Source organism: Siphateles boraxobius, unplaced genomic scaffold (assembly GCF_051911475.1).
Source record: "Siphateles boraxobius isolate OS27281-9 unplaced genomic scaffold, OSU_SipBor_1 2, whole genome shotgun sequence".
Classification (NCBI taxonomy): domain Eukaryota; kingdom Metazoa; phylum Chordata; class Actinopteri; order Cypriniformes; family Leuciscidae; genus Siphateles; species Siphateles boraxobius.
Genome location: NW_027508810.1, coordinates 3,442,251 through 3,464,331, shown reverse-complemented (window position 1 = coordinate 3,464,331; position 22,081 = coordinate 3,442,251). Strand labels below are relative to the sequence as shown.

The 22,081-nt window shown below is 38.2% G+C and overlaps 1 protein-coding gene across 1 annotated transcript; it reads left to right on the top strand.

The window, feature by feature from the left end:
- Positions 1 to 1,569: 1,569 nt before the first annotated feature.
- Positions 1,570 to 21,379, top strand: hspa9 (heat shock protein 9). The gene is made up of 17 exons (XM_077235672.1): positions 1,570 to 2,036; positions 2,859 to 2,917; positions 2,998 to 3,085; positions 6,740 to 6,921; positions 8,097 to 8,221; positions 8,306 to 8,379; positions 10,060 to 10,166; positions 11,317 to 11,479; positions 13,311 to 13,403; positions 13,816 to 14,025; positions 14,479 to 14,706; positions 16,403 to 16,507; positions 16,596 to 16,713; positions 17,792 to 17,886; positions 18,056 to 18,148; positions 18,237 to 18,377; positions 20,168 to 21,379. Exons 1-17 carry the CDS (start codon positions 1,953 to 1,955, stop codon positions 20,243 to 20,245), a joined length of 2,043 nt encoding a protein of 680 aa, XP_077091787.1. The 5' UTR covers positions 1,570 to 1,952; the 3' UTR covers positions 20,246 to 21,379.
- The last annotated feature ends 702 nt before the right edge of the window (positions 21,380 to 22,081 follow it).

Here is a 22,081-nt window from a genome sequence, read left to right as displayed (position 1 = left end):
TTTTCGATTTACCCAATCTTAAACTCGGCGCTTAGCTCTACGTCACGGCTCTCAGCCCGCCCTCTGTTCGTTGATTGGCCGGCTGTTTTCAGGCCGGAGGAAAACTGAGAGACATGTCGATGTCTCAGACTAAGTACAGAAGCGAAATGAAATTGAGCGGAAGTACGAAGTCTGACGTAGTCAGGCTATCTGAATGAACCATCAGTCAGTGACATCAAGAACTTGCTCGTGTGTTACTGGAGGGTGCCACAAGAAGTTAACTCACTTTTTTCAAATAACAAAAAGAACATTGAACATTTAAAAACAATAAAACAATTCACAATAAAAATGAAAAGATGCACGATGCAAAAGTAAATAGCATAAGAACAAAACTAATAATAATAAATAAGAACATTTTCAACCAATATCTAAATATCTTTTATTGGCTGGCATGTTTTAGTCCTGATTAATATGTGATAATAGACTAGTCTACTCATAAACAAATGTTAAAAAATGGCTTCTTTAAGTATTTGGTATTGTTTGACAAACACCCTAGCGAATACAACAAAAATCTGTAGGGCTGTTGTAAATACTCTGACTTCATTTCTTCCTTTCGTGAGAATTGTGACAATGACAACAAAGGAGTGTCAGAACAGAAGCAGAAAGATGTGTACTTAGTATTTCTGCTTTTCCATGAGACTGAATCTGCATTTCATCTCAGCTTCTAATATAGATGAAGTGTGGGAGAGTTGATATCTTTAAGTTCCTCCAGTGATAATGCTGGATGTAGAAGGTCAAGCTCTGAATGTTGTCTGGACCCAGTGTCATGAAGACATTTGGTTCTGATGCCTGGAAAGAATTAGAGGAGAGAAACTAAGAAGGAGATGAATTAGGTTAGATGGCTTTGCAAGTTGCAACGTGGCTAAACTTTGTCTCCGCATAGAATTATGTCACAGTGTAATTCCCATTGCATCTATGCATATGATCAAATCAAGTGCATAACACTGTATGTACTGCAGGATAGCATGACTTTTCTGAGGTTTTTGTCTGAGGTATCTTTGGAAACCTGCTGACAGCCAATGTCTTCTAGTCTTTTTAGTCTGAAACAAACAAAATAAATCTTACAAAAATCATAAAGGGCCTCAAAACAGTATCGATGTAATTTCCTTTTTTTTATTATAATAACCAAAAATAAGGGCTTGGTTCATAAATTTGCTGCAATGAATGTGAAACTTACCCATATATAATTATGACAATGGTATTTTCATTACATAATTATACAAACCAAATATATTAGCAAATTAGCAATTTGTAAAATTATAAACTAATAATAATTGTTTAATTGTTTATAATAATAATAAAAAAGAAAGGGTCAATACATTAAAGACCCCAAATTTACTTAAGAAAATAATTAAATTAATAATAAAACAGATTTTTTTTTGTGTATAAATAAAAATACCCAAATATAATGTTTGTCAGATGCATTAAGAGGCCTGGAATGTAATAATAATAATGGTATAGAAGTATTGAAAATGCTACATGATGTAATGACTACGAAAGATTGTGGTTTCTGGTTTGACCTTCAGGATTGCAGCTTTTGATGTCCACATATGTGCCTTGTGTGTTTTGCCATTTAATAATTATTGAATTATATTTTCGGCACAGATTAATATAATTTCGGACAACAACAGCATATAACACACACTGGATAATTACATTAAACAACAGTGCTATTTCAGTTTTAAACAGAATGTCGTATTCTGTTCAGGCGCTCCGTCGCCTGCTATGAGGTCCTTCTGATCGCCATGTGGTATTGGATAATTCTAGAAGAACGTCAGTGAGACTTCATCTCTAGCGTTACCGAAGCACAGGGCCTGAGAGTGACCCACCAGAGCTCACTTATTTGACATTCAGTGGCTTTGTAAAGACCTGTTACTCAACGTTCATTTATATTAGCTATTAAGTCCTCAAAGATGTTGTCTGCGGCGAGAACAGCAGCGAGAAACATGTCGTGCTCTCAGAAATCCTCCAGCACTGTGTCTGGTCTCATCAAGAAGGTGAGTTTGTTCTGCACTACTACTGAGTGCGCTTAAAGTGTGCTGTCAGTCAGATTGATTTCTCAGTGGGTATTTGATTCAGTCTCTTTATATCGAGCCGACATGATTTTGATCTGGACCGTAGATGAAGTTGATGCAGTGATGTTGGTTTGGTAACAGGATCCATTGACATTTGCTTGAAGTGATTAGTAATCATGTAACGTTATTTGTAGCCATACTCATCATATAAAATCTGTCAAAGACACAAAACAGTGGGAAGACAAGCTTTAAACTAACGTTAATCATTTCCCCCTTGCATTAAGAAAGAACCCCAAATGTTCATGTGATTTAACCACGTTCCAGCGTTATGTAAGTGATTTGTTTTAGAGACATGAGGATTTATTTTCCGTCAAGTCATCTAACGTTAGACAGTTAAAGGTGTGTAAACAGCAGTGGAGGTCATTCATTTGTTGTCTGTGAAGTTGAGGAAGAGTGTGTTTGAATGACCTTCATGAAGTGTCCCTGAAGCATCCCACCTCGGGTTATGACATGAGCTTTACTTCATCTGTCTGTTTCACTGATAAATTACATGTTGTTCATTAATAACGTATACTGACTGAGTGTTTGAAGTAATATTGCCATTATGTGAAAGTACTGTAATCCACGTGATTCTCTGTGCTTCAACATGACCACATGGTCAGACCTGTCAAATTGAGTAACTCTGTATATGTCAGTCTTTTGGCACTAACTGCACTCTGTACAGCATCTCATATAGTCATTCCCCTTCTATTTTGTATAATAGTTTTCTGGTGAAACTTTTTTTTTGTCTCTTCATTTTGTTAGGCTTGTTGGAATGGATTGACTCAACAAACTCTCCAGACTTCAGCCAGACGTCAGTATGCGTGAGTATCATATTAGCGGTTCTGTCATGAACGATGAAGGTCCATGAACGAGTGTCTGAGCTGCCGGGTGTTTTTTTCAGTTCGGAGGCGATCCGAGGCGCTGTCATCGGTATTGATCTGGGAACCACAAACTCCTGCGTGGCTGTGATGGAGGGAAAACAAGCAAAGGTAAGCTAGAACTAATGCTCCTGGTTTCACAGACGAGGCTCAGACTAAAATGCATGTTTGAGCTGTTTTAACTAGGGGTGTAAATCGGAGCCTACATGACGATTCGATACGATACCGATTTCTTAAGCCAACGATTCGATTATTTTCGATACTTCAGAATTCCCCGCGATACGATTCAATACTCGATATTTTTACATGATATCTATTAAGTTTCAAATAAATCAACAAAAATGTTTATAATTTGCCTTTTATTGAGATACAGGAACAGTATTCTATTGACATAATGTGTATGTTGTGCTCAATGCACTGCAAATATAACAGTTACTGCATACAGTTCAAAACTTGATTCTATCGAATCCTGCTGCGTTTCCGTGCATCTTACGTCATCGCAAACGTGCACGACGCATGATAGAAAACAGAACGCAGGTCAATATATTGTTTATTTTATTTTATTTGGTGCTATTATGCACAGCTGAGTGAACAACACCTGTTTACTGTGTGTCGCATTTGGCTTTTTGCTGATTGCAAACGCAGGAGACAGTGGATTTCCATTAATGTGTTGCCCTGAGTCCATGCGCTATGTGTGTGTGAATACACTGCAGACTCACTCTCGCTCTTATCCAAGGTAGATTATCAACACTATCATCCCTTACATGTGTTTTATTTAACTAAATACATCATAATCAGCTAAAAATTATGCACAGGTCACTTACTTCCTGAACAAGTGCGCACCCGAGTCCGTGATGCTTTCACATTCACGCGAGCTGCGGCGAGGGCTGGGCGATATGGCCTAAAAAAAAAAATCCCAGATTTTTTTCACAAAAAATCCCATTTACGATTTAAAATTGATTTTTTTCTCTCCCTACTTAAAATCAATCTGCAGATGACAAAGAAATTGTTCAAAACAAGTTTAAACTTTATTTTGTTTTAATATTCCCTTCTGGGATTTGATCTCCATTAAAGTGCAATCAGAAACAAGCCAAAAAGACAAGAGGACAGGCCCTGTCTTTGAAAACAGTGAAAATGTAACATAAAATAAAATGGGTGGATTGGGATTGGGGGTATGTGTAAAAAAACAAAAAACTTGCATCACAATAATTGTATTATTTGGTAACGAAACATAATTTTATTAAGTTTACTGGTATGATACTGTTCTGATTATTGCTTAACACAAATTTCAATTCAATTCTTGTGATTTGATTCTGATCTTGATTCAATATAAATTCCTTTGAATAAATAGGTACAGTAGATACATTAATGTGTTAATTGTTCTCCCAAAAAAAAAAAAAATCACCTAATGCTGTAAACATACAGAGAGCCCTGTCAGCTGGTATTATTAAAGGTTAAAACTCACTCAAAATAAATATAATGCGTTTTTTATAATAACAACGTTATACTATTTTAATGATATAGGTAAAAATATAATAAATGTGTAATATAGTTATCATATTTTAGCAAAATACTCCTCCCTATAGCAGTTATTTTAAGTCTAACTAACATGCGTGCTATGGGTCATTAAAAGGCATCCTGAGGTAAATGTGACATTACGTGACATATGTTGTTCTCCAGCTGTTTTATGGACATCTTTCCGCGGTTGAAAAACACTGATCGATCGATTTTATTACATCTCGGTAAGTTGGAAGTAAAGAGTAACAGATGATCGGTTCACGTGCAGCTTGAACTGAGATCTGCCAGCGTTCTCTCACGTCACATTTACAAGCGCCAAAACGGTGTTTATTGTTTGAATTTCGTAATAAAATTGACAGAATCTGAGAGCTGAGAATCTGTTTCATATCGATAGTAACTGCTCTGTCTTGTCTGTCGGTGTCAGTGTCCTCTTTGCTTCGCGAATGTTTCTCTGCGTGAGAAAATGGATGTGTGACGTGAGAGCGTGTAAAAAGTGACAAAATTGCGTCTCTCACAGTGAACTTGTGAGAGTTGGCGGCCCTGCAGATTCAGCTTGTAAATGTTTTCGGCGGGGGTGCCTTTGCTGCCGCGGTCTTGCTCATTTGCCATGTTGTTTGTGTATTTATATCATGGCAAGCGCTGAGCCCGGTCGGAACTACGGGAGCCCAGAGGGGAGCGTCGGCGGTTGTTAAAGAGAAAACCGATTTTCATTAAACAAAATCGGCGTAAACTACACATTCGAGTTAAACGATAAAATCAATTTATCGCCCAGCCCTAGCTGCGGCACGGCTCGAGTGCAACCGAACTCAGCGCACCTCCTCCAGGCAGTCTTGGTTTGGGTCCCCAGTGCGCACCCGGGTCCGCATGACAGACAGCGTTCACATAATTATCGATTTTTCATGCGAACCGTGCCCGTTCCGAGGTGGTGTGAAATCACCCTAGACTTTTCAAGTAAGCTGTTGAAGTAGCCTTTTGTACACGTTAGCGCCTGTTTGTTTACGTTAGTAACTGCTAGCTTGGAATTCGCCGACTAAGTGACTGAGGGTGCATTCACTGGCAGTTTAGTTCGGTGATTAACTAACGTTAGCCCTGTGCATAACAAGAATCGTTTGTACGCATATGAGCTGATGCTGAAAATAGACAGGCGGCGAAACAAACACATTAATTGATACTCTTGCGGATGCATCGAATCGTCGGCTGTATAATTGATGCATCGATACGAATCGATTAATATTTACACTCCTAGTTTTAACTGAAAGAATCATATCTTAAAATGTCAGTGCCATTGTTTTTTCTCAAGATGCACACCAGTAATGTTTCTTTTTTTCTAGGCACTTTTCTAAAAGCAACTTAAATGCCCTAAGTGAACTACGATCTAAATCTGGCTTAATTTAAGCCCTGCTTGTGAAACTGGGCCATGAAGTGTTAATTTAGTTGTAGCGCACATAAAAACAATCCAAAACCGCTAAGGAGCTAAGTGCAGGAATGACTTTTGTGACAACATTTTAAATGGTTTTGTCCCAGGACTCAAGAATCGGTGATATACTGCACTGTTATGTACTTGCTTGTTGTTTAATATACACAAAGCTTATATAATACACTGTCCAAAGAATTTACATTGGGCAAAAATGTATCTTCCTCAATATTTTTGTCCTGTTTTCCAATACAAATATCTTGACATATTTGAGATGCCAATTTAAAACAAAGTCTTTATAAATTAAACAAAATAAAGGGAACCTTTAACATGAAAAATATGTCATGAGTTATGAAAACTTCTCTGAGTTAAGGTGATTTTTCTGAGCCCTTTGGCAGATATATATTATTATTATTATTATTAGCATAAACTCACTTAATTTATCAATTTCACAAAAACAAAACTTCATATTTTATGTAGTTTTGTATCTCTAGTAAATGCATCTTGATTTAAGAATATTTAGACAATTGCACTGGAAAACCAGGCAAAAATCTGAAGAAGAATGAGGAAGTGTGATCAGAAGGTACAGTAAAAGAAGTTCCCTTCAGTTTATTTATTTGTTTTGTCTTTTTTACTTTGTAATAAGAAGGTCTTAAAGTCAGAATTTGACCAGAAACCATGTTAATTACTATGAAATGCAAATTTAAAATGATGTAAAGCCGCTATTTTAGAACAAGAACAAATCTGAATGAATCTTCAGTGACTCACCGTAACTACTGTCTGCCTGAAATTGAATCAAAATGCTGTTGAACTAATACGCATCACCGTAACAGGTCCTGGAAAACGCAGAGGGTGCGAGGACGACCCCGTCAGTGGTGGCCTTCACATCTGATGGAGAGCGGCTCGTGGGTATGCCGGCCAAACGCCAAGCTGTCACCAACCCCAACAACACTCTCTACGCCACTAAACGTCTGATTGGACGGCGCTATGATGACGCTGAAGTCCAGAAAGATTTGTAAGGCATTTCATTTCAAACTTAATGTCCATACAAACACTCACACCAACATGTACTTATTCATACATATTTACATGTGTGTTATTATACTAGCAAACTTGTAATTAGGACTGTCACGATTCCTCAAAGTTGGAGTGCTTGATTTATAAAAAAAATTTACCTGTGTCGGTCAATTGCCAATTTCAGAAGTTTTGCATTCCAAGGACGAGAATCCATGAACCGCATTATTGCACCGTTATCTAACTGCTGCACGATATATTAAAACTGAATGTTAGTCTGCTAGAAGAGGCTTAGTTGACCAATTTTATTAGTCGGTTAGTTGCAGAAAAAAGAAAGAAAGCTTGAAATGTCTACTTTTAAACGAACCAAAGCGAAAAGAAATACTCTCTGCTTATGTACTCTGCTTAAAATACTCTGTCACGTCAGCATCACTGACTCGGAAAACACTAGTTTATCAATAAATAATAAAAATGTCTCCTTGCAATTTTTCTGACTCATTCACAATCATTACTTTTGCCGGTTCTTTCCGGCCAGCTATGTGTGAGCGCTCGAGTGTGGAATAGGCTATATTATGCCTATATATTTTAAACGCTCATTATCATTTAGTATTCTATATATTTGTTAAAAGAACAGTGGGGTAGACGTATGTTGCGCTACGTCTCGCTATTTTCTATGCTTCTCGCTCACCATGAGCGCCGTGGTTAACAGACACTGGGCCACACAAACACTGTTTCTCCTCCTGCTAAATCTGCTCATCTGAACACAAGCAGAAATGCTTAAAGACACCGAGAGCGCTCACCTCTGACACTTCACACACACCGCGCTCATTCAAACGCACAGAGTAGAGCTTATTCGAAATTACACACCACTGCAAATAAAGACGATGTCTTGTCCTCATGTTTCATCGTGTACTTTAAAATACAATCATGGTGTTTGTGATGTTCATAATATTTAATTACAAGGAAATGCCTCCAACACTCATGGCGCTGAACCCGCATTTGACCGTTTTCGAGTAAGCCAAGGTTGTGCGTTTGTGCAGCAGACATGAAATGCACTCTAGCGTTTTAACCATCTGCTCGCATGATCACTCGACGCATCTGTGCTGAATTAACATCCTTATAATGTAGTTTTTGTTTTTCTGGCAAATAAGTGATAAACTTTGCTATGATTGACAGGAAAAATGTGCCCTTTAAGATCGTGCGTGCCTCTAATGGAGACGCCTGGCTGGAAGCCCACGGCAAACTGTACTCGCCCAGTCAGGCCGGAGCCTTCATCCTCATGAAGATGAAGGAGACCGCAGGTGAGTCCTGCCTGAGGAACGGCAGTTTAAGATCGAAATCATCAAAAGCTCCATCAAACCCCTGTTCTTCCTCTTCTTTCTCAGAGAGCTACTTGGGCCATGCGGCGAAGAACGCTGTTATTACAGTACCAGCTTACTTCAACGACTCCCAGAGACAGGTGAACCTGTCAACACACCACCTGCTTTTTACATTCCACTAGATGTTATTAAAGGGATAGTTCACCCAAAAATGAAAATTCTGTCAGTATTTACTCACCCTCATGTTGTTCCAACCCCGTAAGACCTTCGTTCATCTTCGGAACACGAATTAAGATATTTTTGATGAAATCTGGGAGCTGGATCACTCCTCCATAGGCTTCTAAGGGATTGAAACTTGCCAGCCCCGAAAAGTAATTAAAGACATTGTTAAAATAGTCCTACAGTGACTACAGTGGCTCAATCTTAAGTTTATCAAACGACGAGAATACTTTTTGTGCGCAAAAACAAACAAAAATAACGACTTTATTTCAACTATTCATTTCCTTCTCTGTGGGCCTCGAGTCAGTTCACTAGTGTAATAGCGTAAGCTTCAGTTGTTATACGTCACACGCATCACACACATGAACAGCGTCGGCCAATAGTGATTCTACGTGTGACGTACAACACAGAAGCTCTGCGCTATTACACTAGTTAACTGACTCGAGGCCCACAGAGAAGGAAATGAATAGTTGAAATAAAGTCGTTATTTTTGTTTTTTCTTTGCGCACAAAAAGTATTCTCGTCGCTTTAAAGGGATAGTTCACCCAAAAATGGAAATTGTCATCTTTTCTTCACTTTATGTTGTTCCAAACCCTGTATCAGTTTCTTTCTTCTGTTGAACACAAAAGAAGATATTCTGAAGAATATCAGTAACCGAAAAGTTGATGGGGCCCCATTGATTTCCATTATATTTTTTCTCCATACTGTTGAAGTCAATGGGGCCCATTAACTGTATGGTTACTGACGTTCTTCAAAATATCTTCCTTTGTTTAGCAGAAGAAAGAAACTCTTATGGCGCTTTTCCACTGCATGGTACGGTACGGCTCGGCACGGCTCACTTGTGGCGCTTTTCCACTGCATGGTACGGTACGGCTCGCTTCGGCTCGCTTTAAATGGTACCACATCTGTTGAGGTTCCAAGCGTACCGTACCATTACTAAAATGTGATGTGGAAGCACTGTAGATCACTGATTGGTCAGACAGACAGAATCGTGACTACTAGCGTCGTTGTATTTGCGAGACATCAAACCTGCTAGATTTAAATAGCCAGTAACAGCTACCGCTGTAGCACTTGTTTTAAAACTACTTGTTTGACTTGCTTGAAGAAAAAAACTTCCAAAAAAGAAATGGCTGAATCGTGGTCAGTGGACGAGAAGCGCTGTTGTTCCTCTTGTTGGTTGCCGAGGAGCGGATAAACTATAACGATCAGTCATAATCCCACCCACTTTGAAGAGGTACTAACTGCAGTGGAAAAGCTACCGAGCTAAAGCGAACCGAGCCGTGCCGAGTCGTACCACGCAGTGGAAAAGCGAAGCGAGCCGAACCGTGCCACGCCGAGCCGAACCGTACTGAGCCGTACCGAGCCGTACCATGCAGTGGAAAAGCGCCATTACAGGTTTGGAACAACTTGAGGGCGAGTAAACGATGACAGTGCTTTTCACAATACATATTGTTTCAAAGCATTTTACCGAAAATGCTTGTTTCAGTCTTACATTTTAGAGAGCATTCTGTTATCGGCCACTGACGTGAGTGCTCACGTTGTGAACGGCTTTGCTTTATCAGATGCATTACCGTCTGTAAAATCTGGTGTGTTTGTTACAGGCGACCAAGGATGCAGGACAGATTGCAGGTTTGAATGTTCTGCGTGTTATTAATGAGCCGACTGCTGCTGCTTTAGCCTATGGACTGGATAAGACTCAAGACAAAATGTAAGTAACAGATGCTCTTACTACAATATTTAATTTTATCTTTATATACCAACATTGGTAGGGATTACGCCATACCACTTAATCATGTCCAATACTGATACCAATCCAAAACAAAACTGTGCTTTAATTTTTTAGGTACAGCTGGTCTATTAAACGGTAGCAAGTAAGAAATGCAGAAATTGAATCAATTCAGGGCTCGACAATAAGGATGGGCCGGGGACTGTCACTTTGTGTCAGCTGTCACCAGTGCTGTAGGGGTGATATATATCTCTATATATAGTCTATGATATCGTAATTGTTGATTTAACAGTCTGACATCGAGTATGTCCCTCACTTTACAAAACACACCCATTGAGTGTACACATACACTATGTGATGTAGTCTAGTAAATTAGACAAGCGAGCGTGCACATTTAGAGCGCACACTTCTACTGCGTGATTTAGTCTATTAAAATGCATTTAGAGTGATCCCAGATTAAAGATAAGTGGCAAAAATGCTACTGTCTTTTTATATGTATATTATTTAATCTAGTTAGTTAACCAATATTACACGAAGAGTGCCGTTTTTACTCCAAATATCAGCATGATTACAAATGTGACATTGATTTTTAATGTACACTTTAAAGGTTGTATCAGTGATTTCTGGCCCAAAAATAAATGTCTAATCTTTCCTAACGATCCGCTAGCTGCCCGCCCCATAAGCATGCCGTCCAAAAACCATGTCTTTGTTGGCAGCGTAGGCTCTGAGATCTGCACACAAAAACAAATGTGTACAACCACCACTCAAAACCAAAATAAACAGTGTTCCAACCAATCACTGACAGGGGCGGGTGTTGCTCCGATTTCGCGTCCAGCCGTGCACGAGCGCAAAACCTCACAACACCTGCCCCTGTCAAGAAAATTTTTAGTTTTCGCCATCCCTAAGACATATTGTATTTATTTGATTTATGCATGTTTTTGATCGGGACAAATGTGTGTTTTATTATGTGGTAAATAATGTGGTTGTACAGTGTTGTCTGATGAATATTTTTATGCCAGCGTTAAGATTATTGTCTGTCTGAAGTCAAAGACCGAATGCACGCAACCAATTATCTGCAGGCCTGTTACTAATGACTTCATTCAAAAGGAAACTGTTTCTGTCTTTATTCCAGAATTGCTGTGTATGATCTTGGTGGCGGGACGTTTGATATCTCAGTCTTGGAGATCCAGAAGGGTGTTTTTGAGGTGAAATCCACCAACGGAGACACGTTCCTGGGTGGAGAAGATTTTGATCAGCACCTTCTCAGACATATAGTGAAGGAGTTCAAGAGAGAGGTTTGTATCTGTGTGTTTAAGTAGTGTTGCACCCATCGGTATTTATTTTGAAGGGGTCATAAAAACCCCGATTTTCAGCTTCTTTTTTTTGCCCATATATTCACAAGTTCGTATGCTATATTAAAATGTACCACACTAAATTTATCAGACAATTTACATAGTGTAAAATACTAAAATTAAATTAAAAACCATTATGAATACTGCCGTTTTTACTATCTAAGATCCTTGTGATGTACTGGCAACCAGTAAATGGCAAAAATAAGAGAAATGCATAAACTACAATTTACTAAACCTGCTCTCTCCAGTGAGCAAGCATCAGTAGATGACGTGTTAGTGTTTTATTGTAATGCAAACCACCAACTATTAAGCAACAGAATGAAGATGCTGTGCAGTTACCGGTATAGAAGATAAAAAAAACTGTAAACGCATGTTGTACTCTGTATATAAACATGCATGTCTCCATTTACATATATTGTATCTCTGTGGATCTGAAAGAAAACACAGAATCGCATGGGGCTGAATGAGCACACACGAGCACTCAAACTTTCTCTTATCTCTCCACGCTGACTGACTGCTGTAACACACATCAAATATAGTCTCATTTGTATTCGTATCCGTTTAATTCAGTTTTACGGTCATTTGCAGTATTCTTGTCCTCTCCATCTCTAACTGTACAGCAAGTCAGAAGAATTACCATACTAACTCTTGAAAACGGACACCTTATTCATATAATTATATATTTTTTAAACAATCCATGATGGTTCTCTAATTTTAAAGTCTCATATGAAATCACAAATACTTAAAGTTGCCAGTAATTCACATATTATCATATTTCACTCATTAGTGCTATATAGCATGTGTGATTTGATTTGTGCTGCATTTAATTTCCTCCTGTGATCAGTGATTTACAGGAGTGAGGCTGATAAAGATCACTGCACCCCTAATATTAAGCATTATTACAGAATGTAAAAACTCGAACTATTGTTCTTTTTGAGCAGAACTATTAATAATCAGACTGCAAAGCAAAATACATTTTGAAATGCATCTTCCTTTTTAAGCTCGTCTTCGACAGGCAGCAAAACTTGGTCAAATATTTGGTTTAATTTAGACAACCCATTAAAATTCTACTGAAATGTACCTACTTTTGCCAGGTTTGCTATATTGATGACAACTTTGCGGTTTCATTGTTTGATTTTTGTTTGATTGGAATTCACACTTTGTGGATATTAATGTTGTCAAGTTCAAGTGTAAACTGCTGTCAGATACAGTTGGTTCGCTTCACATGATGTGATTTAATTATGCGCACTCAATACTCATATTCATATAGTGATTATCAGTGTGATGCAGCCTGTAGTCATAACCGCACTGGCCAGAGGAGAACTGGCCCTCTGATTCGGTCCGGCTTCTCCCAAGGGTTTGGCTTCTGTCGCCTCTGGCTGGCTTAGTTGGGGACACTAAATATTCAGCAATATTATTGACTTTACTGCAATGACATTATTGAACTTAGCTGGATGATGACATCACTGTTTTCTGCAGAGCTGCTTTATAGATCAATTAAACTCATTTAATAATTGATGATTTTTTACACAGTTATTGAACTGAATGAACACATTTCAAGCTGCTTTACTGCAGAATTGTATTCTCTCTGCATCACTAAATCATTATTTTCCTGTTATCACTGTAAAGCTAATTTGAAGTGATCTGTGTTGTAAAAATAGGCCACTGTTTGCATTCGTTAAGTACCTAATGAAGGATTTTCAGCATCCAGGTAAAGTGTTGTTGAGAACAGAGCTTGTTAATGTGTGTGTGTGTGTGTGTGGTCTCGTTGCAGTCCGGAGTGGATCTGACGAAAGACAACATGGCTCTGCAGAGGGTGAGAGAGGCTGCGGAGAAAGCCAAGTGTGAGCTGTCTTCCTCTCTGCAGGTGAGTGTGTGTGTGTGTCTGCGGTCATGTGACCAGACAAAGACATGATTAACCCAATAATCATACAGCGATTTATTATTATTTAAATTAAAACCCACAAATAAATTGAAAAGACATATTTATATTGCCGTAATATAATTGTACTGTAAAATCTAAAATTAAGTGTATAAAATAAGAGTTTATTTTATAGAACAACAGTTCTAATATTTCCTCTTTTCCTTTTTTTTATTTTTTATTCCTTAAATCAAAGTGTTTGTTTGTGTTTTGCACGGTTGTTGAACATGTCTATAAGATTATAGTGAATGGTGTGTATTTTTAGGGAATTGGGAGAAGAGGAACAGCTATTTGTGTTGTTTCAGCAAGCTTGCACTGGTGTGTTTAAGTAACTGTATCTTAATGTTCCTGCACACAGACTGACATCAACCTGCCCTACCTGACGATGGACGCCTCAGGGCCGAAACACTTGAACATGAAGCTCACGCGCTCTCAGTTCGAAAGCATCGTGGCAGATCTGATCCGCAGGACGGTGTCTCCCTGCCAGAAGGCCATGCAAGATGCCGAAGTCTCCAAGAGTGACATCGGAGAAGTGCTGCTGGTCGGGGGAATGAGCCGAATGCCAAAGGTCAGAACTGGACCCACAACTGAACCGAACAGAACAGATAACACGTTGTCAAAATGATTCCAGTTCACATGGCTACGCGGAAGTGATAAATTCTGTATTATACATTTTTAAGACCAGACAAGTACTTTTTTTTTTTTAAATAAAGAATAAGTAAAGCGTTTTTGAAGTTTGCTCAGAGATAACTTGTGCAAAAAATTATTACTTTTGTAAAACATTTTCGAGGCTTGCACCTTGGAACCTATTTCAAAGTTTTGTTCTCAAACTGCCACTGATTATCTTTATTCTAAACTTTATTTAACTTTATTGATAACTTTATTCTAGAGCTGCTGTAAAGCCCAAACAATCTCTGTTACTGTAATTTCCTATTATCACTGTAAAGCTGCTTTGAAACAGTCCATATTGTTAAAAGCGCTATATAAAAATTAAGGTGACTTGACTTCCCTCTGTTCTCAGGTCCAGCAGACGGTTCAGGATCTGTTTGGTCGGGCTCCCAGTAAGTCCGTGAACCCAGATGAAGCCGTGGCGATCGGCGCTGCCATCCAGGGAGGAGTTCTGGCCGGGGACGTGACGGACGTGCTCTTGTTGGACGTTACTCCGCTGTCTCTCGGGATCGAGACATTGGGAGGCGTCTTCACCAAACTCATCAACAGAAACACAACCATTCCTACCAAGAAAAGCCAGGTAGGTTCATAAACAGCAGTAGTATTTTGGATTTGAAATTGTGAAGACGTTTGCAGTGCTTGTTTGTTTCATCGATTGGTAACTGAGATCATGTTATGTAGTCGCTGGTGTTTTTTTCTTCCTAGAGCTGCTTTACACATTCTGTTTGTCAGAATTACATGTACATGCATGTGCTTTACACCTGTGTGTTTGTGTGTAGCAGGGATAAATCACTTGTATAAAATTAAGCAACATAGTGAATATGTTTTTATTATTATTTGGCCGTAACATTTTTGTAATTTTTTCTAAATCTTGTTACTTGGTCTTGTAAGTTGAAAGAATGCATCGTGGGAAAAAGGATGTTTTCACAGCGTCACTAAACCTCAGTATCAGACATGGCTTTCATTATAATTTTTTTGAAACTGTCTCTGTCAATATAAAGGTTCAAAGCTCTGATTCGACCGTATTTCTTTCCGTGGCATATTAAAATGAAGGTTTTACACAAAAAAGAAAAAGGAAAATTACAAACTCTCATGTCGTTTCAAATTCATAATTTTAATGAAACCTGTGAGATTTCTGTTCCTTCATTGGAAGCCTGTTCCACCAAAACTACAGAGTACAAAGACATCGTAAAAGAAATCCATATGAAAGTGGATTCATTAATTAATTAAATTAGCGGTTTAATTAGATTAATTCTGATTTAATTTAGGCTTTTATTCACATAAATTCATTGCTCAACTTCAGAAAACCTGGACTAAATCGTTTGATTTATATGGATTTCTTTTACGATCTCCTAATGAACTTTATGAAGCATTAAAAGTTTTGGTGTAGTAGACTTTTAATGGAGAGACAAAATATCGCAGGTTTCATTAAAAATATCTTAATTTGTGTTTCGAAGATGAACCAAAGTTTAATGGTTTTGGAATGGTATTATTGACCAAATTTTCATTTTTGGGTGAAATTTAATAAACTACCAGTCAAAAGTTTGGAAACATTAATGGTTTTAAAAAGTAGTCGCTTATTCTCATCAGGTCTGCATTTATTTGAGCAAAAATACAGTAAAAACGGTAATACAGTGAAATATTATTACAATTTTTAATGAACTGGTTTCTGTTGTAATATATTTTAAAATGTAATTTATTCCTGTGATGAAAGCTGAATCATTACTCCAGTCTTCAGTGTCACATAAACCGTTTCCACAAATATATGTATAAACTATTTAATATTATTAATAATAATAGTTTCCTGAGCAGCAATTGGCATATTAGAATGATTTCTGAAGGATCACTGAAGACTGGAGTAACGATGCTGAAAATTCAGCTTTCATCACAGGAATAAATTAGTTTAAAAAATATTAACCTTAATGTTTCCAAACTTTTGACCAGTAGTGTATGTAGGCAAAAATGCTGTTTATGATCATATTGATATCAATGAGCAAGATTGGTTGAATGTAATGAAAAACCTTTCTATTAATATATCATTTTTTATTTTTTGACTATCGCTTTTTGCATAAACATTTTCAATGTTTCTTTTATACATTTTTCGAAGTCGCGATGGTCAGTAGTGGAAATGATGGTTACTCTGGTTTAAATCAGCCATTTCAGGGCCTAAAAGCTTAAAGAGAAAAGATTCATCATAAATCTCCTTTTTATTGCTCAGCCCTATGTAACGTATGAATATGAGCATGGGTTGACATTGGTGGCCTGTCTTCTCTCAGGTGTTCTCTACCGCTGCTGATGGACAGACTCAAGTGGAGATCAAGGTTTGTCAGGGAGAGCGAGAGATGGCCGCAGACAACAAGATTCTGGGACAGTTCACTCTGGTATGTGCTCTGGGGTGAATATTGAGATGCAGATTTACATTTCATATCCATTTACGGCTCAAATTTTTTATTTCTGTGTTCTGAACAGGTCGGCGTCCCTCCTGCTCCTCGTGGCGTCCCACAGATTGAAGTCACCTTCGATATCGATGCTAACGGGATTGTGCACGTCTCCGCTAAAGACAAGGGCACCGGTCGAGAACAGCAGAGTAAGTCTAGACCAAAATCAGCTTCAAAGGAAACTGTTCTTAATTGTTCAGCAAAATATAATAACTTGCTCCATAACTTTCTTATGGACGCTATTGTTTGATGCTAACAAGTTCTTAAACAGCTGGTATTTACTCAGTGTTTACGCCACTGTTGTAGTATTGCGACCCATAGTAATACAGTTCAAGTTAATGTAGTAAAGGTCACAGAAATAACTAAATAACAAAAATAGTAAATAACAGTATCTTTGAAACTTTTTTTATATGTATGGAAGTCATTGGCAGTCCACTGCAACGTCACATTCAGATCAACTCTTTTCTAGCATGCAACATCCACTTTTTATCCAGTCTGCTTGAATATCCTGTTTAAAAGGATAGTTCACAAAAAATGAAAATTAGCCCATGATTTACTCACCCTGAAGCCATCCTAGGTGTTATCGGAGTTATATTGACTAACAACGCAATGATGAACGCGGTTGCCCAGCCATGTTTGTTTATACTGTGAGAGGCGTCAACAGCATGCTCTTAACACCATATATACACTCATATATACACAATTTATTTTTGAAAACGGAGAGGGTGAAATGTCTGGCCATGTGTAAACGCAGCCTAACTCTTTTGCCGTAAATCGATGTGTACGACCGTCTGCCGGAAGCTAGTTATTTTAGTTGATAAAGTTTTAAATATGGATATTTTTCTTGCACGAATGCACCGCTTCACTTCAGAAGACCTTTATTAACCCCCGCGGAGCCGTGTCGAGCACTTAAATCATGAATAGATGCGCTTTGATGGACTTCCAACGTCAAACAGACATTCACTGCCATTATAAAGATTGGAAGAGCCAGGGCATGTTTTAATACAACTCAGATTGTATTCAAGAAGAATGTCAAATACACCTAGGATGACTTAAGTGAGTAAATGATGGGCTAATTTTCATTTTTGGGTGAACTGTCCCTTTAACTTAAACGCATCGCATTACAGAAGTAAAATAGGTTGTGAAAACAATTACATGTAGAATTTGAGTCTTAATGAAAAACATTCATCTTGGTTCTACTTATTTTTTTGCATGCGCTTCATTCAGTTGTCATCCAGTCGTCTGGTGGCCTCAGCAAAGACGACATAGAAAACATGATCAAGAACGCAGAGAAGTACGCAGAGGAGGACAGGAGGCGTAAGGTAGCGTCTGGTTTTCACAGTACATAATCTTTCAGTGTCTTCAAATGCTTCAAAATCACAGTTCGGTTTCAACATTTTTGTCACTATTTGAAACGGTTTTGAACGTGGTCTTATTTGTGGCACCTTAAAAGCTGTTGTAACATCTACGGCGATTGATTTCGATTCAAAGGATCGTGTGGAAGCGGTGAACATGGCCGAGGGTATCGTTCACGACACCGAGGCAAAGATGGAGGAGTTTAAGGATCAGCTGCCAGCCGATGAGGTACGACACTTCTACTGCTACTCTATTAGTGCTGAAACTAGTTTTATTCAGAGGCGTTGTATAAACATTTTGTGATCTGTTTCTGTAGTGTAAAAAACTGAAGGAGGAGATTGTTAAAGTACAAGAGCTTCTGTCACGGAAGGACGCGGAGACGGGAGAGAACATCAAACAAGCAGCCACAAACCTGCAGCAAGCATCACTCAAACTCTTCGAGATGGCATACAAGAAGGTACAGTCCATCATTTTACTTTTGACCTCCTTTTACATTATAATTTCCGATAGCGAACACCGGAATCATTTAAACTCATTTTGAGTCGCTCATTTTTTGCCTTATGACTTGTTAACCATGACAAGCTTTTGTCAATCAGTGGACAATTTTAAGAGAGCATTAAGGCCCGTTTACACAGAGGATGATTATAACTAATATAATAAAATATAGTTTTAAAAATCCTTCTGAATGTAAAAGAATAGCAGAGTCCAAACCACTTAACTATTACTATAATGATCCAGAGGAACAATATAATTGGAATCACTTTCAGAACAAGTTTTTCCAGCTGATTGACAATGAAAACATTGACTTTGACATTCCAATTCTGCTTATCGATTCTCAATTCCTAATTTTGATTTCAATAAGGTAATCGACAGGCTGAAAACACTTTCACAAAACCTAACATTGAGAGCCAATCAGAGTCCGTCCTGCTTTGAAGAACTTGAGCATTTAAACCGGCAGAATACAAAACTGCAGCGCACAGTTATTATAAACATAATGATATTGTGGTTTGGTGTGGACGCTAAATATTACATCTGTAATGGTTCTTTTGTATAAAAAAAAGTAAACAAAAAAAAAAAAAAAGGGGGAACCATACCATTATCCTCCCACGGTTCAGCTCGCATTTGCACATTTCAAATCTGACGATGCATCTCTAATATGAGACCGAGTTCCCTTATGTATCTGTCGATGGATACGCTCTGCATGCATTTCATGCGAGTAACTGTCCAATCAACTGCTAGTATGTACATCTGTGGCTGACATCACAGTTTCTCATGTGTTGGTGAGAACATTCTGGCTTAGAATTTGAATTAGAATTCTTGAACATGTGAAGGTGTCCACGGTATTGCAAAATCCATATGGCACCACATAATGCCACCAGTAGGGCTGTCCCGGTGAAGGAATTTCCCTTGCGGTAATTTTGAGTGGCTCAATAGCGCGATATGCGGTATTATCACCATTTTATTTATTTTGATTTATTCAAATTTATTTGTTGCTATATTAATACGTGTTACGATGTGGTCAGCATGCACAAAAACGAGGACATTTTCAGTAACAAATGTAACCGAAACTAAATCGCATCTCTGCGCATTGAAAGGCTGTCACTCAGCGCATCGATACAGCAACGGACTGTCTTTGAGTGAGTCGTTAAACCGTTCGTTTAACGAACACGTTCAAAAACGTTGATTCATTAAATGATAGATGTAATGAAACAAGGTGTTAATTATTTTGAGCTTTGAGCTCCACGTTTCAAGGCTCAGCTGACCAGCAATGCGTCGCATGGGTAACGCTGAAGCTGATGCTCACTTAATAGAGAAGACCCTTTTTTTTTTCGGCTTCCTCCCGCTGTGGATTCTGACCAGCGCTGACGCCTTTCATGGTAAATACCCTTAAACGTTAAAAGGCAAATATTCCGCTTTCCTTGGACACTGCAACCTTTTCATGAATAGATGACTTGACCTCGACAGACTCGGGTAATCGCACGCGCTCAGTCGATCTCTCATTCGCTGTCTGTTGTGCAAATCCACGCAGCATCTGTACAAATCACCATGATAAACAGTCTTGTTATCATTATTAACTTATTTAACATTCAATACACATGCACGAAGTTCAAAAGAAGGGTATAGTCTTATGAAAAAAGAAAACGAGCGAACATTGCTGCGGTTACTTGCATTCCTCTGCGTATGGCCTGTCAGGAGTTGTGGAGTATTCACTAATCTCCTGAGCGCGTGTGTGTGTGTGTTTGTCAGATGGCGTCGGAGAGAGAAGGCAGCAGCGGCTCGAGCTCAGGAGGAGAGAGCGGAGAGAAGAAGGAGGGCCAGCAGTAAAGCCTGAGCCTGGAGTTCACTGTGGGACTGAATGTTTCTCTGAGCAGCGTACGCAAGATCTTCTCACATATACTGTGTTTTTGACAGTAAACTCTACAAAACAATATTACCATGTCTCCTCATCCACCTCCCTTAATGTCTAGAAGCTCCGATTCATTTGTGTCTGCCGAAAATAATCTGCATCAATCTTGAAGCAAAATGTGCAATGAAGTTCTTGATTCCCCAATGTAGATTTAAAGGTCAGCCTGATGATAGATACACACGCTCATCATAGACGTGAGCCTTCAGCCATTTAGACATGCATTCCAGCCACTGGGCGCAGTGTTTTGTGTTGTGATGTCTTTAAAGATATATCTTTGTGTTTAGAATAATATTTTTCAAAAACATGTGTGTTTGGAGATAAAATGAGGCTGAATGTGTGTCTGATCGGCTTTAGGATGTCTATATCCGCAACGAGTATTTATAAAATCAGGACTTCAAGGCATCAATGTTTTATATTTAAATACAAGAATATCTGTTCTGTCCATCAGTTCTGCTTGGATTTGTGTATATCAAGCTTGAGCTGGTTAGTTTGGAGCGTATGAAACTATGAATGATAACTCAATAATAGAAAAGCTGGTGTGGAATTGATTGTTCAATCTAACTCAAATTTTTTCCTGTTAAATTAGCTTATCATACCAGCAGATTTATATAGAGCGCACATCTACGACTATATGACTCTGTCCTTCCGTAACGGATGCTGTTCAAGAGGGATTGATGGACAGATAAGTGCACAGTAAAAGGTAGTGGAGGTGAATTTAATATCGAATCCACCTTTACCCGTGATTTGAGCTGTTTGATTTAAATCGGTGTTATGTGTTGCTGTTATGGACGATTGTGATTTACTTGAGGGAAGCCAAGCTCTGAACTGTTAGTCTCGTAACAGCACGATGTAACACACAAAAGCCCATCTACTCTGTGCTGTTCTACACATGACTTTCTGGTTCATTAAAGAAGAATCTGTAACCATAGAAACTCTGTACAAAGGCTGATGTCTGTTGAAAATGTTAAATGTTTAAAATGATGATTTAATGGGTTTAAAGAAAGTAATATTCCAATGCAGTCTTTTATAATAAAAATTTGTGTTTGAGCTCGTATTTGTGTGTTTTTCAGGAAAATTGTGGGCAGTCAATCAAAATGAATTTCCTGGAAAAGTTTACCACTCCCTGAAACAACGTTAGGAGCGAGAGTTTAGACAGCATTTGAAAGCTCATGTTGGACCCTACAGTAGTCGACTTCTGTTATCAAATGTTTGCAGAGAATGTCAACTGGAAACTTGTTCACATTCATTAATTTACTTGCTAACTGATCGTTTTTGAAGCGGTTTAAGCCAGCGCTCTGATTTATTTACTAATGGTTGTTGTCAAAAGTACTTTGGAACCAAGTCGATACTGACATTTTAAAATGGTTTATTGGTGATTCAATAAAATATATTTCATATTTATTGAAAATTGACAAAGTGATACACACATACTTAAATGAGGTGCATTAAGCTCAGGTCAATTAGGCTTCCAATCAATCAGTTTAAAAAATAAAAATTAAAGAAAACAACTTGACATAAAGATTGAATCCAATATTTGGTGATAATATAACATGATAAGAGATTTATAATATATTTTTTGTAGGTTGGTCATTATTGACCGGCAACAAAATGTAAAATAAAAATAAGAATTGGTAAGTAGTTATATCCTGTGAGCAAATTCAGTCTGAATTGATTCATTCCTCTACCATCACTGTTTCTCAGCATGTACGTGACTTGGCTGAACTTATAATTATTATTATTAGCATTAATAATTA

What these genes read in the sequence shown, in the direction of transcription:
- hspa9 (XM_077235672.1), top strand. Translation starts at nt 1,953, where the DNA reads ATGTTGTCTGCGGCGAGAACAGCAGCGAGAAACATGTCGTGCTCTCAG. An exon ending in TCAGCCAGACGTCAGTATGC is followed by an intron (nt 2,918 to 2,997) that starts GTGAGTATCATA and finishes TGTTTTTTTCAG; the next exon opens with TTCGGAGGCGATCCGAGGCG. An exon ending in ATCAGCTGCCAGCCGATGAG is followed by an intron (nt 18,149 to 18,236) that starts GTACGACACTTC and finishes CTGTTTCTGTAG; the next exon opens with TGTAAAAAACTGAAGGAGGA.